The 17,627-nt window shown below is 38.8% G+C and overlaps 1 protein-coding gene across 1 annotated transcript in view; it reads right to left on the bottom strand.

The window, feature by feature from the left end:
* PHKA2 (phosphorylase kinase regulatory subunit alpha 2) overlaps positions 1 to 17,627 on the bottom strand; it is a 44,889-nt gene that overhangs the window by 11,280 nt on the left and 15,982 nt on the right. Inside the window, exons 14-27 of the mRNA XM_015636262.2 lie at positions 16,189 to 16,323; positions 14,317 to 14,426; positions 11,756 to 11,900; positions 11,211 to 11,289; positions 9,636 to 9,799; positions 8,813 to 8,986; positions 7,583 to 7,671; positions 6,385 to 6,518; positions 4,748 to 4,904; positions 3,284 to 3,363; positions 2,974 to 3,052; positions 2,721 to 2,850; positions 2,066 to 2,167; positions 1,345 to 1,463 (exon numbers count right to left, since the gene is read on the bottom strand). Coding sequence (XP_015491748.1) covers positions 1,345 to 1,463; positions 2,066 to 2,167; positions 2,721 to 2,850; positions 2,974 to 3,052; positions 3,284 to 3,363; positions 4,748 to 4,904; positions 6,385 to 6,518; positions 7,583 to 7,671; positions 8,813 to 8,986; positions 9,636 to 9,799; positions 11,211 to 11,289; positions 11,756 to 11,900; positions 14,317 to 14,426; positions 16,189 to 16,323 — 1,697 coding nt within the window. The remainder of the gene's footprint in view (positions 1 to 1,344; positions 1,464 to 2,065; positions 2,168 to 2,720; positions 2,851 to 2,973; positions 3,053 to 3,283; positions 3,364 to 4,747; positions 4,905 to 6,384; positions 6,519 to 7,582; positions 7,672 to 8,812; positions 8,987 to 9,635; positions 9,800 to 11,210; positions 11,290 to 11,755; positions 11,901 to 14,316; positions 14,427 to 16,188; positions 16,324 to 17,627) is intronic.

The following is a 17,627-nucleotide window of genomic DNA, read 5'->3' as shown; positions in this document are numbered from 1 at the left end:
CCCTGAACCCAGACACCTCCATTTGACTGGGAGCCCTGCTCAGACTGACCTCCAAGGCCATCTCAGGGCCAGTGCAGCACAGTTGGCAGCACCTTCACAGCCTCCCCCTCATCCACAATGATGCTCCAGCAACGGCACTGCTCAAACACAGCAATCAGGTCTCACAAGAAACATCATGTGTTCCTCACAGCTCTCTGCTTCCCTGCCTGACCATGTCCCATGAAAAATCATTGAGTGATCTTTACTGCCACCAGCAAATGCTTCATGATAAGACCATGTAAAAATGCCATTCCTTTTTGAAGATTTATTCAATCTGTTTCATCGATCAAAGGAAAACATCAAATATTTCACGGGGCTGCTCAAAGCCCCATCCAATCTGACCTTATATATTTGCAGGGACAGGGCACCCACAACATCACTGGGAAACCTGTTCCACTGCCTCTCCCCCTTTATTGTGAAAAGGTGTCCTTGTATCTAATCGAAACTCACCCTCTCAGTTTAAAATTGTTGCCCCTTATCCTGTACTACAGGCCTTGGCAAAAAGCACCACTTCATCTTTCCTTTAAGCATCCTTTATATATTGCAAGGCTGCAAAAAGGTCTCTTAGAGCCTTCTCTCTCCAGTTTGAATAATGCATGAGGAAAAATAGAACCATTCTGACAAATGTATTTTATTTGACCACTACCTTCCTATTTATTCAAAGCAAAAGAAAATTACTAATAGAGACACAAAACAGAGAAATCAAACCACTCATAACAAAACCATCAGTCACATTCATTCAGAGTATTTTGGTTGTGTTTTCTGTGTTCTCTCCATATACTCAGTTGAAGTGTAATTTAAAGTATTGAACTTGAATATTATCTATCTATCTATCTATCTATCTAAAAACTAGCAGCAATCATCCTCCATTCCTGAAGAAACAGAACTGGAAGAAAACAAAGAAGATTCCTTTTCTACATACATGTATCTTTTCCAAAAAGCATGGGGTCCTATTTTGCAACTTGGGCAAAAAACAAGAATGAACACTGCATAAAAGCTTCTCTAGTTTCTCTTTGTACATCTGACTTTTCCTTAGCTAAACATGATAGAAGAGCTGTTTTTACAGTGTGCGCCATGACTGCATTACAGTTTGTAGTCAAATTCTTCTACACTGAGCATGTAAAGCAAGAACAAAAGAGGAAGAACATTTCTGGAAGAAACATCCCTTAACTGCCTTCTATTTAGTGATCATTTTTAAAATCAAAGGAACTTTGGAAATTTCTGTTATTTAGCAAGAATAAAACCTAACACAACACAGTTCCAGAACAGCTGTACTTTCTGATGAGCATTGGCAGAAATCCTCACCTGCTTCATCTCACTCTTCAATTTAGTAATACCACTTCTTTCTGTTTTGGTTGCTCCAGAATGTCCCATCTCATGAATAGATATTGCAGGGCTGGATGATGAAGAATCTACAGGTCGCACTAAAGAAGCAAATTGACATTTTTAACATTCCAGGGGTAGAAAAATAGTTGAATTTGTATCTAAGAAGTTAAACACAAATCATTTTAGAAATGTGCAATGCTCTTGGTGACAGCATCATTTTGCAGAATCGTATCAAGAGTTCAAACCTGATTGTATCAAGTAAGGGACATAAATCTGTCTTGGGAATCAGAAACTGATTTTCCAAGACAGTGAGCAATTGTAAATTTAGTCAGAATTGCAACGAGTCTCTGAGGGTCTAGAGAGGAACCCATGAGACAGCTGATGTGAAGGTCAGGAATATGTGGGCATCAAAGACATGCTTCTTGAAGGCAGGTTAGACATGACCTTTTAACGGCTTTTGTTCTGGTTCCGTAAAATTTCCTCATTTTAAAAGTTTGCCTTCATATTACTGAAAACTTGATACAATTCTATTTCAGTGCAGGATAGCTTCCAGGATATGTGTTTCATTTATTTCACACAGACATACACCTTACTGGTCAACCATGATTAACACATTACCTATACCTTTCTTCTACATGCAGAAAAAGAGATCCCCACTTATAAGACAACCTAACTTAACATATAAAAGTGATCAACTTACAGCTCCTTTCCACTCCAAACTCTTTCCCACTGAGGATATGATGTAAAAGACTTTTCATATCAAAGGGGCTTAGATTCATCAAGCTCTCTGAAGCTTCTTCACCTAGTTAAACAAAATAAAACAAAACAAAATGACAAATGCCACTGAGAAGACAACAAGCTATAAAGCCAACTAAAGAAACTGTGAATGAAGTCAAATCACATTTAACTCTTTGGCTAGCCCTTCCTTTAAAAAAATAATATGTAGTCACATTTCAAAGAAAGCGTATTTCAGGACTAAAAAACAAACACTCCATCGAAATAACACTGTTTGCATGAATCTTTATTATGTCATAGCTTGTGCAAAATTTCATTGAAGCTTATGATGAGAAAGGAGTTGCTCCCTTATAGAACAAGACCACTTGGAAAGGTATTACAGTCATCTCCCTAGAGCAGGTGACATGTGGATCTAAATTATTCTTTGAGTAAGTGGGCGCTGGGGGAAGAGAAATTTTTCATTAAGTCAAAAAAACGTGATTTTCAAGGTGCGCAGGTAACTGCACATATGAACTAAGAGTTTAATAAAAGAATTGAACACACATAAATGAGAAGATCAAACATGAAGGGTGAAGCAAAAAATGTGCCATAAGTACCCTTACAGTAAAACTGCTTCCTACCTGAGCATTTCAGACTTCGTGCCAGCTCAGTGGCCATCACCTGGATTATCAGACCAATGCGGAGCCTGAGCATCTCCACAAAAAGACTGGGCTGTGAGCGGACGTACATTGCCAAGTACATAATTATCTCCTGTAAGGACAAATCCATAAAGGCACCCATCAGAGTGGGTCTTCATGGCTTCCCCAGTCTCAGAGCAAACACTGGCACACCACTGGGCACAGTCCAAGAAGCCTTTTTGTACAGACTGCATACCTGTGTCAGGACTGCAATACTGATGTCTTGGCCACTGGCTTCATAAATGAGATCTGTGAGCTCCTCAGGTGGCAGTGGGCTGCAAGAAGACAAACCACAGGTAGCAGTGACTCAGCACAACCAGCTATTAAAATTCTTCAACAAGCACTGGGATCAAATCACCCAGGACAAAGGTGCCTACAATTCTACCTGGGTGGCTGCAAATCCTTTTGAGGACAAGGAGTGAGGTTTAAAAGAATATAATAGCAGCAGAATGGTACCAGTAGGAAGGTGAAGGGCAGTCTGTGCCTGAGGCAGAGCTCCAACTTACGTGGTAATGATTTTTTCACGGGGTTCTGGTGGCAGGCCCACTGTAAGTTGTTTGTGGTGTGACAGAAGGTCTGTGCATGCCTATCATAAGGGCACAAAAAAGACTTTCTCTGAGTCATGTGGAAGTGATACGGCATTTAATTCACAAAATTAAATTAATTCAATTTCTTTAGCAATTTTTAAATGCATTTATATTTATTACCAGACATAAAAATTCAGCAGAATGCTGTTTGCCCCTGATGAAAGTGGCCTGTTTCCCTGCTCAGTGAAATCAGCAGCATAATGATGAGAATAGAACTCTTTTGGGGTTGTCAGATCAATAAAGGCTTTCATCCTTTATCATATGATAAACTTTTGTTCTTTATTTAACACAGTATTTTAATCAATGAGAAGTTTGGCAGCATTAGTTTAAAAAATCCTGTGTACTAATATATCCCCTGAAACAAACACCTAGCATACTGCCTCACATTCCTGATACATTTTGAAATTATATTTTGATCTCCTTTAAAAGGGGGTGTTCAGTTTACCAGTCTACCTGTCCTGAATCAAAAAACATCACAGAGCAGTGTTCCTCTGATTTTGAAGAGTCTATTTTCACTCCCTTAACATGGAAGAAAACAGATCATCTCTATTCTTCTCCCCAATTCTTTGTCAATATCTTCTCAACATACATGGCTTTTTGTGAGCATGTCAGTACTGCTCATCCATTGTGTCTTGAGAAGGGAGAAAGTGCTGTGCTTAATGAAGTACCATGCACCAGTGATCATCATGAACTGCTCCTCACAGACAGGACTGCCACTAAAATAAGGCATCTTAGATGTGACAAAGAGCCTTGAAAACGGCCAGGAATTACAGAAAGAGCTTTCAGAAATATGCTGGGAATTACTAGAAAATTAAACAACTACTTTTAGAATACTTGAGAGGAAACCTTTTCGTAATGATCAGAATCATATATGTACTCTTAGCAGTGGATTTTTCTTGTTACCACTTAATAGTCATAGATATTTAATGGTTCCAAACATCCATTCACAAGGCAGACTGTCCAAGGGGATGGACATGGGCAGGACATGTTTTTGTGTCATCACTAGCACCCTTACATAGCAGTGTTCCCAAAGTGTTCATACCACCACAACAGCAATACACAATTACCAGTGAGTGAAAACTGCAGCTTCCAAAGCACATAATTAAGCTTCTCCAGCTAATAGAGATGAAGCCTTCACAACTATTTACAGTGTGACATTCTCAGTCCATGCCAACATTAGCACAGTTTGCAGTATAGACAAAAAACAAAGATGCAGTAAGACTCTAGATCAGAAAAACAACCAATACTTGATTAAAAATGCTGCATTATGTATGTTGTAAAGTAAAACCAGAAGAAGGACAAGCACAAACCCCAACAGCAAACTGATAATTTTATCTCTGTTCCCAGGCAGGAAGCTGAACCAGGATTATTTGTATTTCATACCTCAGCCAGGACTTCAACTCTCTTTTTGAGAATGCCAGAAATGTAACGGATTAAGCCCCATTCCTGATGAAGGCCTGCCTTTCTGTAGAGCTCATTGAGGAGGCAGTGAACAGTGACACCATACTGTCCATCCAGCTCTGTGTCCCAGTCAGCACCTCTGCCACAAAACAAACAGGAAGTAATTGTCATTAGGCAAGATGCTAAACTTTACCACAGAGGTAGATTTTGACAGCCTTGCTCACGTTGGTGACAGAATTAAATACCAAATGGGATATCTGTGTCTTCACCACAGACTGATTATATGTGGACAAAATCCTCTTGGTACCAGGAACTTTCACACTAATCTCAGCACTCACTCAGCTGTGAGTCAGCAACTTGAAAAGGAACCACCTAAAGGATTTCCCACTAGACTTTAAATTGAGCATTTACATGGACACTTTGCTAGAGGAACACTCCATGTGGTGATTTTTCAGAGCAGAATCCAACAATATAGTCTTCTGCCTGTTGAAGACTATACCCATTTTTCAGGGTAATTTTTTAGCCTTTCCTCTTTCTTAGCTATTAACTAAACTTCTGTGTTGCTTATGCCATTACTGAAAAAAAGCAAAGGAGATTTCTGTTCCTCTCCTGGTTTTGAATTTCACTGCATTATGGTTCTCTTTAGTAATGTTTTGAAGTGTCACAGAATGACTTTTCAAATCCTGTTGACAGAGACCACCAGAGGTCCATCTGCCTGACCAACAAAGTCACTCTCAGTAAAATTAATGGTGTTAGATGCAGTTAAACAACAAAACATATTTTTTATAGGATTTCCTTTACTCTTTAAAGAGAGGATGCTTAACATTTTGCTTGGGAAGTCAAGAAGATCAAAGAAGAGGCTCTCACAGGAGACAGACTAAAATAAACAAAAATGCAGTCTTTGTAGGGAAGCAGTAGGGAAGACCATCTGTGATTAACACATACTTGTCTTTGCACCAAAAGCTAACTGCCTGACAGGTTCCAGCAGTATTGTCCTGCACAGGAATAAAAAAAAAGCTCAATAAACACACTTCAGAAGATGATTCAGTTGTTTGTAATTGCATTTTGTTCCCATCAAACCAATTTAAATAGCAGGTGTTTACTAACCCCAGCAGATGGGTTCAGACTGCTTCCAAGAATGTTTTAAAAAGTACCAAATTTTAACCAGTTGTATAATTAAATATGCAAAGGGATTAGAGGAAAAATAGTGAACACTCATTAAAATTGCATTTCCCTTTTAGTTAGAAAATGACAAGATGAATTTTCCCTCCACTTTCATTCTTGATCACACCAAAACTTTGTGAACTTTAAATGGAGCAATACAAATACAGCAGGGTGTGTTCTCATTTATGGAAAGGATTTGTGCATATAATTTGTGAACCCTGGAGACTTTATGTATTTGCAGCTGTGTGCCAATCAACTGTAAAATTTGCACAAGTCTTCTTTTGTATCCAAATAATTCCTGTAATCAAACTAACTGAAAATATGTTTGTTAAAGCACAAAATATATCTACTATCCCCTCAAAACACAACCTGAAAAGTGGAACCTTTTGCACAAGAATAATCAGATAGCTGTGACCAAACTTAAAGATGCTGAAGTTCATACTCAGGCAACTTACTTGAGTATATGCAAGATATACAAGATATCTGCTTGATCATGGAGTGTTGGACATTCCTTCAGCTGATCAACAAGCTTCCTGCAATCCAAATCACCTTGAGCATCTTTAGGTAAGCGCAAAACATTTTCACAGTCCTGATAACAAAGATGGATGAAAAATCAAAAGACATGACTTTGTAAATAGTAGATCTGTAACTTTCTGTAACTTCAAATTTCCCATTAAAAAATCTCAACAGACTTGCAACAAAGCTCTGCACTTGAAATACAGACACATCAGCTAGCTCTTACCAGGGTATTGCAGGCTCAGAAAGGAGACTAATCCCAAGAAATACAACCTCCAGAATGGAACCCTGTATGTATTTATTTTTTGACAAAACGAAGAAATTGAATTATCTGCATGCTTTTCCTGTCATCTCATGTTACTTGTAAAGAGAAAAGCCGAGAGATATATCCTTTTTTTCACTGAAATAATTTAGATCTTTTTGAGTTCCATCCCTAAACTGTATGTAAGTGGTGCTTTATGAATGCAAATATTGCCATTATAAATTTTCCAAGCTTTTGTAAGTAAAATGATAACTAATCAGATAATTTAATCCTATGATGAGTTCTTGGATGAAAAAATGTTTTGTTTAACAAGCTGTTCATCAATTTATATAATCCTAAAATACCATTTCCACAAGCACAGCCTTGTGCAGAGCAAAATCCTTCAGGAGGCTGGATACAAACTCACATATACCAAGACAAAACAAGTCCCCAGCACAACCCCATCTTCATGCCTTGAGGTGGGATTTGGCTGGTGCCTCAAGGACACTCACACATTCCCTTTTGCCCAGATGTTACTATAAGTAGCATTTATTGGAAAACATCTCTAAAGGCTGTGAACATCCTGTTCTTCCCCTCGTGTTCAGCTAAAACCAAAGACGATGACTTAACTTTTGGCTTTTAAAAATAAAGCAACTATAATGTTCTTTCCTGTTTTGCACATGCAATTAAACCTTTCCACTTGATAGGGTCTATTTGACTAAAAAATCTTCATCCAGCCAAAAAAATAATTTCCAAAATAAGGGAATGCCTTTGGACAGAATGGCTTGTCAGTGAAGAAAAATGAGACCTGGCATAGGGTTTGGAAGGAAAACATGAGGAAAGGCTGCAGCATTGCTTTCCAAAACCACAACAACATAAAAATTCCCACACCTTACCTTTGTCTCAAAGAAATGAGGATTATCAACAAGATTCAGAGACTTTCGGTGTGTGTTCAGAACTTTAGTGGGAAGAGACATAGACATAGCTGGAAGGCAAAGTCACCAGAACAGAAAGAAAAAAAAGTCTGTTTCAGTAACATGAAAATCAGAAACACTACATGAAGTAGTTTGACTAGGTAAAAACAACAGAAATACCTCCAAGAGTCAAAATACAGAGGCAGTGCTTCTGAGATGCTGTGCATGGAACTCTGAGACAAGCTCATGTTCTAAACCTTATCTCCGTGCAGGGCTGCTTGGAGAGTTTCTGAGATCAGCATGTCAAAGGCTCAGGGGCTACATGCTCAACTGATACCTCTTATTTGGCCCATGAAATCCTGCAGCCCAATGACCTGACCCTGCCAGGTATTTTAAACGTTTCAACAGGAAATGAGTGGAGAAATTGGCCTAACTGGTAAGATTTCATAATTAAAATTATAATGCTAAATGCAGGTTAATGCTCTGTTAACTTCATATGCTAAATTCAATGGAGGATCAGATGATGTGGCACATGAAAAGACTAACAGAAAAGCTTGGAATTTATTAATTTACACTGAAGTTAAGGGAAGTCTTCCATTGACCAGGGCATATGAATACTACATATAAAACACTGCATATGTTGGAATCCATTTACAAATCCAGCCAAAGTCTTATTTTGGTGTATATTTTCCAATCAGACTATCAGAAATGTAGCGTAATTAGAAAGACTGTGTTCTCTCTATACTCCATTTGTTCTTACAAATTTAGGAAGTACATGTGAATATTTATGCTCTTCTTGTATTGAAACATTTAATTTCACAGCAACTTAATTAAAATAAAAAAGTACATTTTGTCTGCCTTCATACAAACAAAGTCAAAGCAATTAATTAACTGGTTTGGGTTCTAAAATTCTATCCAACTAAGAATCTAAGTAGCAAGTTCTGTAACACTAACTTTGATTAAATGTTACATTTCATTGCAGATTTTACAACATGCACATATACACTATGATACAGGATACTGTGGGAACATGACAGCAGCAGCTTCAGTCATTCTTACTTAAGGAAATTCTTATTTCTTCTCTATGCAGAAAGAACTAGCAGCACAAGTATGTCAAAAAGGTATAACTTTTAAATACTTGAACTTACCCCTTGTAGCAGCAAAACTAGGTTTTTTAATTATTATCACTAAATAAACAATACAGAGAAATACCTGGAACTTCCAAGCCCTTTGTCTTGGCCATTATTGACAGTATCTCTTCTGTGGAATGGTTTGCACTGAACACAGGTGGCTGACTCGTTGTCTTTGAAGTTGGAGGCAGGTATGACTTCAGTGCTGTGCTCTGCAGGACATCATTTATATACTGATCCAGTTCATCCTGGCTGTCTAGTGTAACATACATTAAAAAAAGAGAAAGATTTCTTTAAGGTAAAAATCACTATTTTATCATCATCACTTTTTTATTCAAACACACCACTATATTCTTACTTATTTATAAGGGCAGTCAAATATGCAAGAATAGTATAAGGAAGAGATTTTTAAGCAAAAAAAAAAATTAAACAAAATAAAAAATCCGTTTTTGACACTGAAAACGGATTTAGAAGCTAGCTTTGCCTTTGAAAGGAATCAAAAGGGGTTTTATCTTGCTGGTAGATCATACAACACAGCTGGACTTGATGATTGTAAAAGTCTTTTCCAACTTGTATGATTCTAAGACTCTTCCACACAAGCTCTTGTCCATGACTCCTCACAGTCCTCTTCCCTCTAACCTCTTCCACAACTCCCCACCTGCTGACTCTCCAGACTCAGCTTTGCTGTAGCAGTTGCCAGTCAATGCCATACTACAAATGCAGGAGGAACACACATGAATTCATTCTCCAAACTGAGTCATGCAGGTCCTGTCCTCAGGTGGATGAATGAAAAACCAAATGACCATCAGCTGTGCACAGAACAGACTCTGTACTGTAGGCAAGCCCGGGCTCTGCTGATAGAACTTGACAGAGAAAAAAAATACCAAGTCAAAAAACACTACTACCTTTTTCACAGAAATCTGCTGGGTAGTCTCCATATTCACTGTCAGGACTATTACAGCTGTCATTACTGTCATCAAACAGTTTTAGGTCACAGTCTGGATCCAGGAAGCTCAGATATGTATGAAAGGAGGTGGTAAGAAATTCTGATAGCTTGCCTATCTTCACCCTGAAAAAGGGGACATGTGCCAAGCAGCATTAACATCCACCATTCTGATACCGATTAATGCTCACTTAGCTTTCAACAACTCCTCCAAAATTTATGAAACCTACTGTTCAATCCACCTTTGGCAACTACAAAGCCACAGAAACTGACACTGAAAAATGAAAAAGGAAAACAACAGTCGCAGATCCAGCTGAGGACTTACTACTCCAGGTACTAATTGATTTTAACTGTATTATGGTAACAGGCCTAACTCAAAGCCTGATTATGCAGGATGTTGCATGTTCATATGAAGAGAGACCCTGAACAAAGACCTGAGAAGGCCCCATAACAGCAGTGTCTTTTCACAGAACTGGAAGTTGCTAAACCATCTGTGCTGGTTTTAGGGATAAAAGTTAATGATGGGTCTATGCTTTGGATTTGTGCTGGAAGCAGTGCTGATAACACAGGGATGTATTAGTTACTGCTAAGCAGGGCTTACACAGCATCCCAGCCTTTTCTGCTTCTCACCTCACTCTACCAGCACAGGCTGGGGGTGCACAAGGAGCTGGGAGGGGGCACAGCCAGACAGCTGACACCTGCTGACCACAGGGGCATTCCACACCATAGTGTGTCATGTTCAGTATATAAAGCTAGGGAAAGAAGAATGAAGGGGAGGATGTTCAGGGATACAGGGGTTTGTCTTCCAAAGCCACAGTTATATTTGATGGAGTCCAGCTTTCCTGAAGATGGTTGAAGAACCACCTGCCCATGGAAAGTGGTAAATGAATTTCCCATTTTGCTCTGCCAGCATGTGTGTTTTATTTTCTCTACTTACTAAACTCTCTTTATTGCAACCCACGAGTTTTCTCACTTGTGTTCTTTCAATTCTCTCCCTGATCCCACTAAGGGATCCTACTAAGGGTAGCGAGTGGCCATGTGGGGCTGAGTTGCTGACTGGAATTAAACCATGACAATATTTGATTGTCGAAGATACTGGTTGAGAGGGCAAGTAGAAAAAGAATTGGGAGGTACTGTGGCATCATATTTTACACAGAGATGAATGGAACACACCAGATTACAAGTACTACATGCAATCAATGATTAAAAATCATGTCCAGTAACTGTGAAAATAATTTACTTTTTAATAACAGAAGGCCATCCAGAGTCAAGATTTCACATTTCCAAAGATTTGATGTTCGTTTTCTTTGTTCATTAATGGCAGTCAGAGATAGGACACTTTTTGGGAGACATATCTTTTCCATTGCACCTGAGGTACAGCTACCATTTGATTGCCACAAAATAAAAAAGCTGCAACTTCCTTCTCTGCAGAATTCTAGTAAAAAGTCTGTTCACTATCACAAATTCAAAACTATGACTTTTATAGGATTTAATTTTAAAAATCATGGAGATAATAATTTGGTGATTCTGACATTACCTTGCACCTCCAAAATAACCATCTTCTAATTTTCTTATTGTGGCAAGAACTGCTGGATGAATGTCAGTACCATCATCAACTAAAAAAGAATAATGGAAGAATTGAAGCTCACCAACATTCTTAAATTATCACATCCAAATACAGTGAATTACTGGGTGTTGTCTACGACAATCAGGCAAATTTAAGGCAGAACCCCCATGTGCTATCAATATTAGATTATTCAAAAATCCCAGACAAACAAGCAAACAAAACACAACCCCCTGGACAAGTTCTAAAGACAAACACCAACCCACTCAAGACAAGTTCCAAAGGGATTTCTATGAAATTTCTTTAGACAGAAATAGCATGGAGATGATGGGGTGATGGAAGAGGAAGTAAAACAAAAGTTATATATTACCATGTCATCCAAATTCAGTGTACACATGAGAAAATTAAATCATACTTCTGATGTTAGAAGTCTTGCTACCTGTCTCCTCTCAAAACAATGTCCATACTATTCTCCTGCAGTAACCTACTCTGCTTGAAACAGAGAAAATTAAGTTTACCAAGCATTGTGTGGGTGATGGGAAATGTCAAGGTTGGTCTCCCTGTCATCCTCCAGCATGAAGTGAGGTAAGCCAGCTCTGTCTTGAGCATCTCCACAATCATCTGATTGTCTAGAGCCAGATAGAAGTGATGCTGGTCAGTAAACTAGAGAAGAGAAAAACACAACATAGGGGTAGTTGTCAGTGCTGTCCTTATTTTTTTCTATTCCCTCCCTTAAATCATTCAAAAAAACTCTATGAGCTACTCCTGACCACAACAAAAATGACCTGAATTAACCTAACAAGGCCTCAGATTGTGAAAAAGAAATCCATGCTTGTGCAAGAGTCCATTTTCTTACACCTGTAGACTGAACATCAAAGTAAGTCATACAGACAAAACCTTAGTAATCACAGCCATGAAGCAGAATCTTCCCAATGACCAATTACACTGACCTATGATCTGGAAGATGGAAGTACTCTAAATGTGGGAAAAAAGCTAACAATAGTAACAAAAACAATAAACAGGCTTAAGTGCATGTTGGGCACTGGGAGACAGTAACTGTATGTCTCTTGGGAACCATTTGAGAGTCAAGCAGAATACAGAAAAGCTGGCAGTTACTGAGGAAAAAAGGTACAGGAGATGTGCAATTAAAGTTCTGCTCCCACTGCTGCAGGAAGCCAAGAAACACAGTAAGAGATTATTATGGCTACTTCAAGAGCTGGAACAAAAGAAGCTGGACAAATAATGGAAAGTATGTCAAAGCAGCCACAACAAAAGTTAAGGAAGCCCATAAGCCTTGGGAAGGGGTAAGTGCATAAAAAACCATGGAAATTCAAGCTGACAAAGTCCAGAGAAATTTCTTCACAGGAGGAATCAGGAACTAGCCAGAAGAATCCTTGAGCCACTCACAATTAGCTTTGGTAATTCAGGAAGAAAAAGTTCCAGAAATCCAGAGACAAGGAAACGCACTGCCTGTCTTTGAAAAGGAAGAGCCATTTAAAGCCCAATTCCAGTGCATGAAAACAAAGGAAAACAAAGGCAATTAGATACAGCCAAGAAAATTACAAAATGATCAAGTAAGATGGTCAAAAACCAATCTCAACAGATTTCCTTCTTTGGAGCAACCAGTTGGTAAGTAAAAGAAAATGGCTGACACCTGCCAGCTTATGCAAATTTTCACACTAGTGAGCTGTACAAAAACATCCTAGGAAGCAGAACTTTTAGAATTGTTCTCAAAATGTAGTTATTAACCATTTTTTTTCAGAATTACTGTATCTGAATGAAGTCAGCCTTTGCCCCACACCTAATCAATGCTTTCACTAGAAAAGAGAATGAAATACAAATGACAAAATCAAAAAATTTGTGGACACTAGTCAAGATCAACAAGATGATTTAACTGTTAACCTCAGGAAGGTGACATTAAACATTAACTCCATCCACCTCAAAAAAAAAAAAAGTTAGTTACTTTGTCTGGCTTCAAAGTACAATGGAAAATGTTATGGAGTTTTAGTAAACCATGGAATAAGCAGGAACTGTCACTGTTGCTAAATATAAAGATAAATGCCATTTTGGAATATCCTAATTAATATGTTCTTATTTGATACAAGACAAGATTTTAGAGGGAATACTGGATCCTACTTACATAGTAAGATGGGTACCAAGAGGTATTTTGGAAAAAATCACAGGTCTAAGGAATTTTTCCCTTATTTGCAAAAGTGAAAATTGGCACAGGGAAGTAACACAACATTCTATAAAGCTGCTTGTGATCAACTGGCATGGGGAAGAATGAGAAAGGATCTATAATTTTTGCAGTAAATCTGATTTGTTTGGACATTATGAGGTAGTACAGAAGCCTTCTACAGAGTCCACTGAATGCCTTCAGCTGGAGTTTAAAGACTTCATCAGTCAAACATCTGTTTAGAAGGGTGGATGCATTCTGTATCCTGCATCAGTTGTACAAGCTTGGAGCAGGTCACTCCCTGGCCATTTAGTACCAACTGCTGGAATAATTCCATTGAAATAAGTGTGGTGCATTTCATTAAATGTATAAACAGGAGGCCATTGATTCTGTGAGTATCCAAACTTCCAGCAACACTGAAAAAACTAAAGAGAAAAAGACAGAACATCCATTTCTCAGCACTACTGACCCTTTCAACAATATAATGAAAAGATCACAGCTTTACCTCCTAGGGGTTATGGTATTTGGCAGACTTATGTGGTACTAAATTTTTCATCAAAGCAATTGGTAGAAAGATACAATAAGTGATCTATTTCTGCAGAAACTATTTCATTAATTAGAATGTTGGTGTGGGCAGAGATCAGTAACAACTTTGTACTATTGATTCATTGTGTTCTAAGCCAGAAGCCACAGAAACCAGACTCTGTATATGGAAAAGAGATTTATCAGCACTTCTACCATGGTGATCACCCCACGCTCTTAAAAACCCTACAAAGTAAAGCACATCTGCTGCATCAGCCCTGTTCTACCTAAGGTACAATGACAGCAGGGAAAAGCAAAGTGCTTCACTAATGATTCACCATTAAGAAAGGAGTGATTTTCCTGCCAATTTTACATGCTTACCTGAGGGGTAAAAGCAAATATTTGATTTCTTATCACGTAGAGCTTGGAGGTGCCCAACACTCCAATGTGTCGATGTGGTCGGCCACTTAATTTCATGTTCTTGTTCCGGCCTGGAAAGGAAAGAGAAATAAAAAAACTCAGCTAACATTTTCTGTGTTGTTTTTCAAACTAACCAATTTAGACAGGAAAATTTACTCCACTAATACAAGTAAGGCAGAAAACCAGTAACAGAATGTGAGGCTACAAACTGATTTTGTAGCAAACAGCCAGAGTCCTTCAAAGGCCTGATTAAAAATTAAAATTTTGGCTTCACTCACCATGGATGTGGTCTTTTAATTACCATAATTGCTCAGTACCCAAGGCCAGGAGATATTACAAAAACAAGGCCATCAACATAACCCAGAAATCCTAGTGTTTTCAAATACAGGACCTTAAAAGCTCATGCCTGCAGGCTAAATCAACAGACAGAGTACATCCAAATACAACGACAGATTTTCATCAGGCTTTAATAAGTTTCAGTTTTCTCAGTAGAGCTTATTAGCAAATTATCCACACTACAACCTTTGCACTAGCAGCCAAGAGCTGACTTGAATCTTTCTGACAGGGAACAGGAACCAGACAACCATGTGCCTGAAAAAATACTATTGTAAACATTCCCAAAGAAGTCATTGTTAAAAACAAAGTATCAAATCATCCTACTCACACCCCCCCACTAGAGAAAGAAAGCTATTATGAATTATAATAAAATAAATGTAAGCCTCAGGAAAGCCCACAAATGTCTCAATTTTTTAAAGAACTTTGAGGTGAAGAGACAGATTATTTCACAGAAGCAACATATATAATTTCTCAGTGTAAAGGGCATTCTTTCTCAAATTTATCTGAAGGCCCCATTACTTTGAATGATTCCAAAAAAACCTCTCTGTTAAAACAAAAAAACCCAAACTTTACAAACAAAAACCACCACAACAAAAAAATATTCAACCCTTGAGCAGCCTGAGCATTATCTGTAACCAAAGTGCCATGGGAACATGCTCCAGACTGACAGAGAAGCAGGATACAGCTCCCCTTGTCCACACAGCAAAGGAATCTACCAGTGCTGAGTCACCCCACCTCAATTTTACTTTATAGCAGTATTCACAATTCTGAGTCATGAGTTGCTGGAATGCCTGAAGAAGTAAAACTAAGTTAAATTATACATGTAACAAACTTTCCACCAAGAACCAAATCCAGCAAGGACTATTAAGAACCAGTTATGAAAAGACTTAACAACTAGAACCAGTCAGAGCTTTGGGGCACTTATTTAAGTCAATTCCAGCTCTGAGGAAAACAGGACTTGAGAGCCACTGGTGAGGAACTGGAATGTATTTAAAGTTCTGTGCTTAGAAAAGCCCTGAAAGCTTCTGGGTTTCCAACAGAGACAGAGAGCTTCAGCAGCTTAGCTCAGCTCCGGGCTGGGAGAAACTTGAGCAAGAACCTGACAGCCCAAAGATGCTCTGATAGCAGCACAGCTTCCCTGATTTGGAGCAGAAAACTTCCCAGATTGCCTGCTGGGAAGACAAAAATCATACTGCCCAGTTTCCAGACTCAAACAAGTTCTCACAGGAAAAAGATTTAATTTTTTTTCTTCTGTGTTTTTCCAGGTATTTTTTCAAAAGCCAGTTTCTTTGTGGAAATAGTTTCTGGAGGACAAAAGAAGAGTCCATTTTTGTCTAACTCCAAGGGCACAGGGAAACTTGTATTTTTGCCACCATTTCTAATGAGGTTATTTTTTTCCCCTGTTTGAGTCCTGTATTTAAGACAGAAATTCAAAGCTGGTTAAGTTTAAAAAGTACCTTGCCTGGCACTAAGAGGCTTCTGTGTTGTAATACTTACCCAGCATGGTGTAGAGGTTGCTGAGGATGCGAGCGGGCTGCACTCTGAGAGGATGGATATCAGCAATGCTCTGAACATCGATTCCACGGTCTTGCAAGAGATTCTTAATTTGGTTAGATTCTGCCAAAACAGTTACTGTGTAACAGAAAAGAGAAACACAAGTAAATATCAATGTTCTGCTCTTTTTAACTGACTGTACCTCTCAACAAATGCATTTAGCTAACTAAAGAGTCACAAAGGCCTCACTTTTTTCTTAATTTATGGATTCATGAAATCAAAAGGGATTGCAATAGGGCTCCTGACTGATTTTAATCCTCTATTCCTCAGTATTTCTTGCCATTCCTGTCCACTTTGGACAGGTGGTCAGAAGGGTCAAAAGAGTCCCCTAAGGTCTCTATTCAAACCTCCTGCTCAAAGCAGGGTCAGAGCTGCTGAGGTTAAAACAGGTTCTTGGAGACTTAAATCAGTTGCTTCTGATTTCTTTAAGTATCACTAGTTTGGATCACACAGTCTCTTTTAGCAGAGAGTCTCTTTTAAGGCTTTCCCCCTAGAAAGGGGAAAGGGACATGAAAAATCTTTGTTATTTTATCACAGAACACTATAACAATGCAGCCAAGTCACTGGGGAACCGGTGCTGTCACTTGTATAGCAATAAATGTTTCAGAGGACACAAAATGGCAGCGGTAGGGAGAAAAGTAATCCCTAATGAGACGAATTTACAATCCAGGCCCAGAACTCATCTCTTGTCACACGTGAAGTTTTGCTCATGGTAAGGGGCTTACTGATTTGGACTAATGCAGTACTTTTCTTTGTATTGTGAATGCTTGCCAAAGAATGCTAAAAATAAGCACTTCTATTTCTGTTGGAAAGGAAGCACTTCAAAATAACGAAATGCTACTCCCATGAGGCATCAACAGGGGGTAAACAAGCACCAGCCCAGGTCACAGTACCCTTGACAAAGGCTGATCCTGATAAATGAGCTGGTTGCTCTTTCAGAGCGGTTCAGGCCATGGATCTTTAAGACCTGATCTGGTGTTTGCTCTCTACTTGATTTCTGGTTTTGGCTGTTCTTGCGCAAACTAAAGAGGCCACTCCCTGCAGCAGCTGGTAACTCCTGCTGCCTCACCTCTGTGTAGAGGGATCCTCCACACTCAGTGCTCTCTGGTTCTTCTGAAAAGGGGCTACATGGAACTGATTAACCTGATACACCTCCTGCCAGTCCTTCTTCTTCTTTCTAGAAGCTGCCAAGACCTTCCTTTTCACTACAAGATTAAGTTTGCCACTCTCCAATGCCAGACACGTCTTAAAATTCTAACGAATACTGTTTTTTAAAAAAGTGCCTTAAACCTGATCTTCTCTCCCGGTAAAAGGCAGCTAGGCAAACAAACTCCTTCTTCTCATAGTGTCATCAAAACATCTATGCCCCATGCAAAAAAAAA

This window comes from Parus major, chromosome 1, assembly GCF_001522545.3.
Source record: "Parus major isolate Abel chromosome 1, Parus_major1.1, whole genome shotgun sequence".
In the NCBI taxonomy this organism is placed as follows: Eukaryota; Metazoa; Chordata; class Aves; order Passeriformes; family Paridae; genus Parus; species Parus major.
This window is presented reverse-complemented; position numbering and strand designations above follow the sequence as displayed.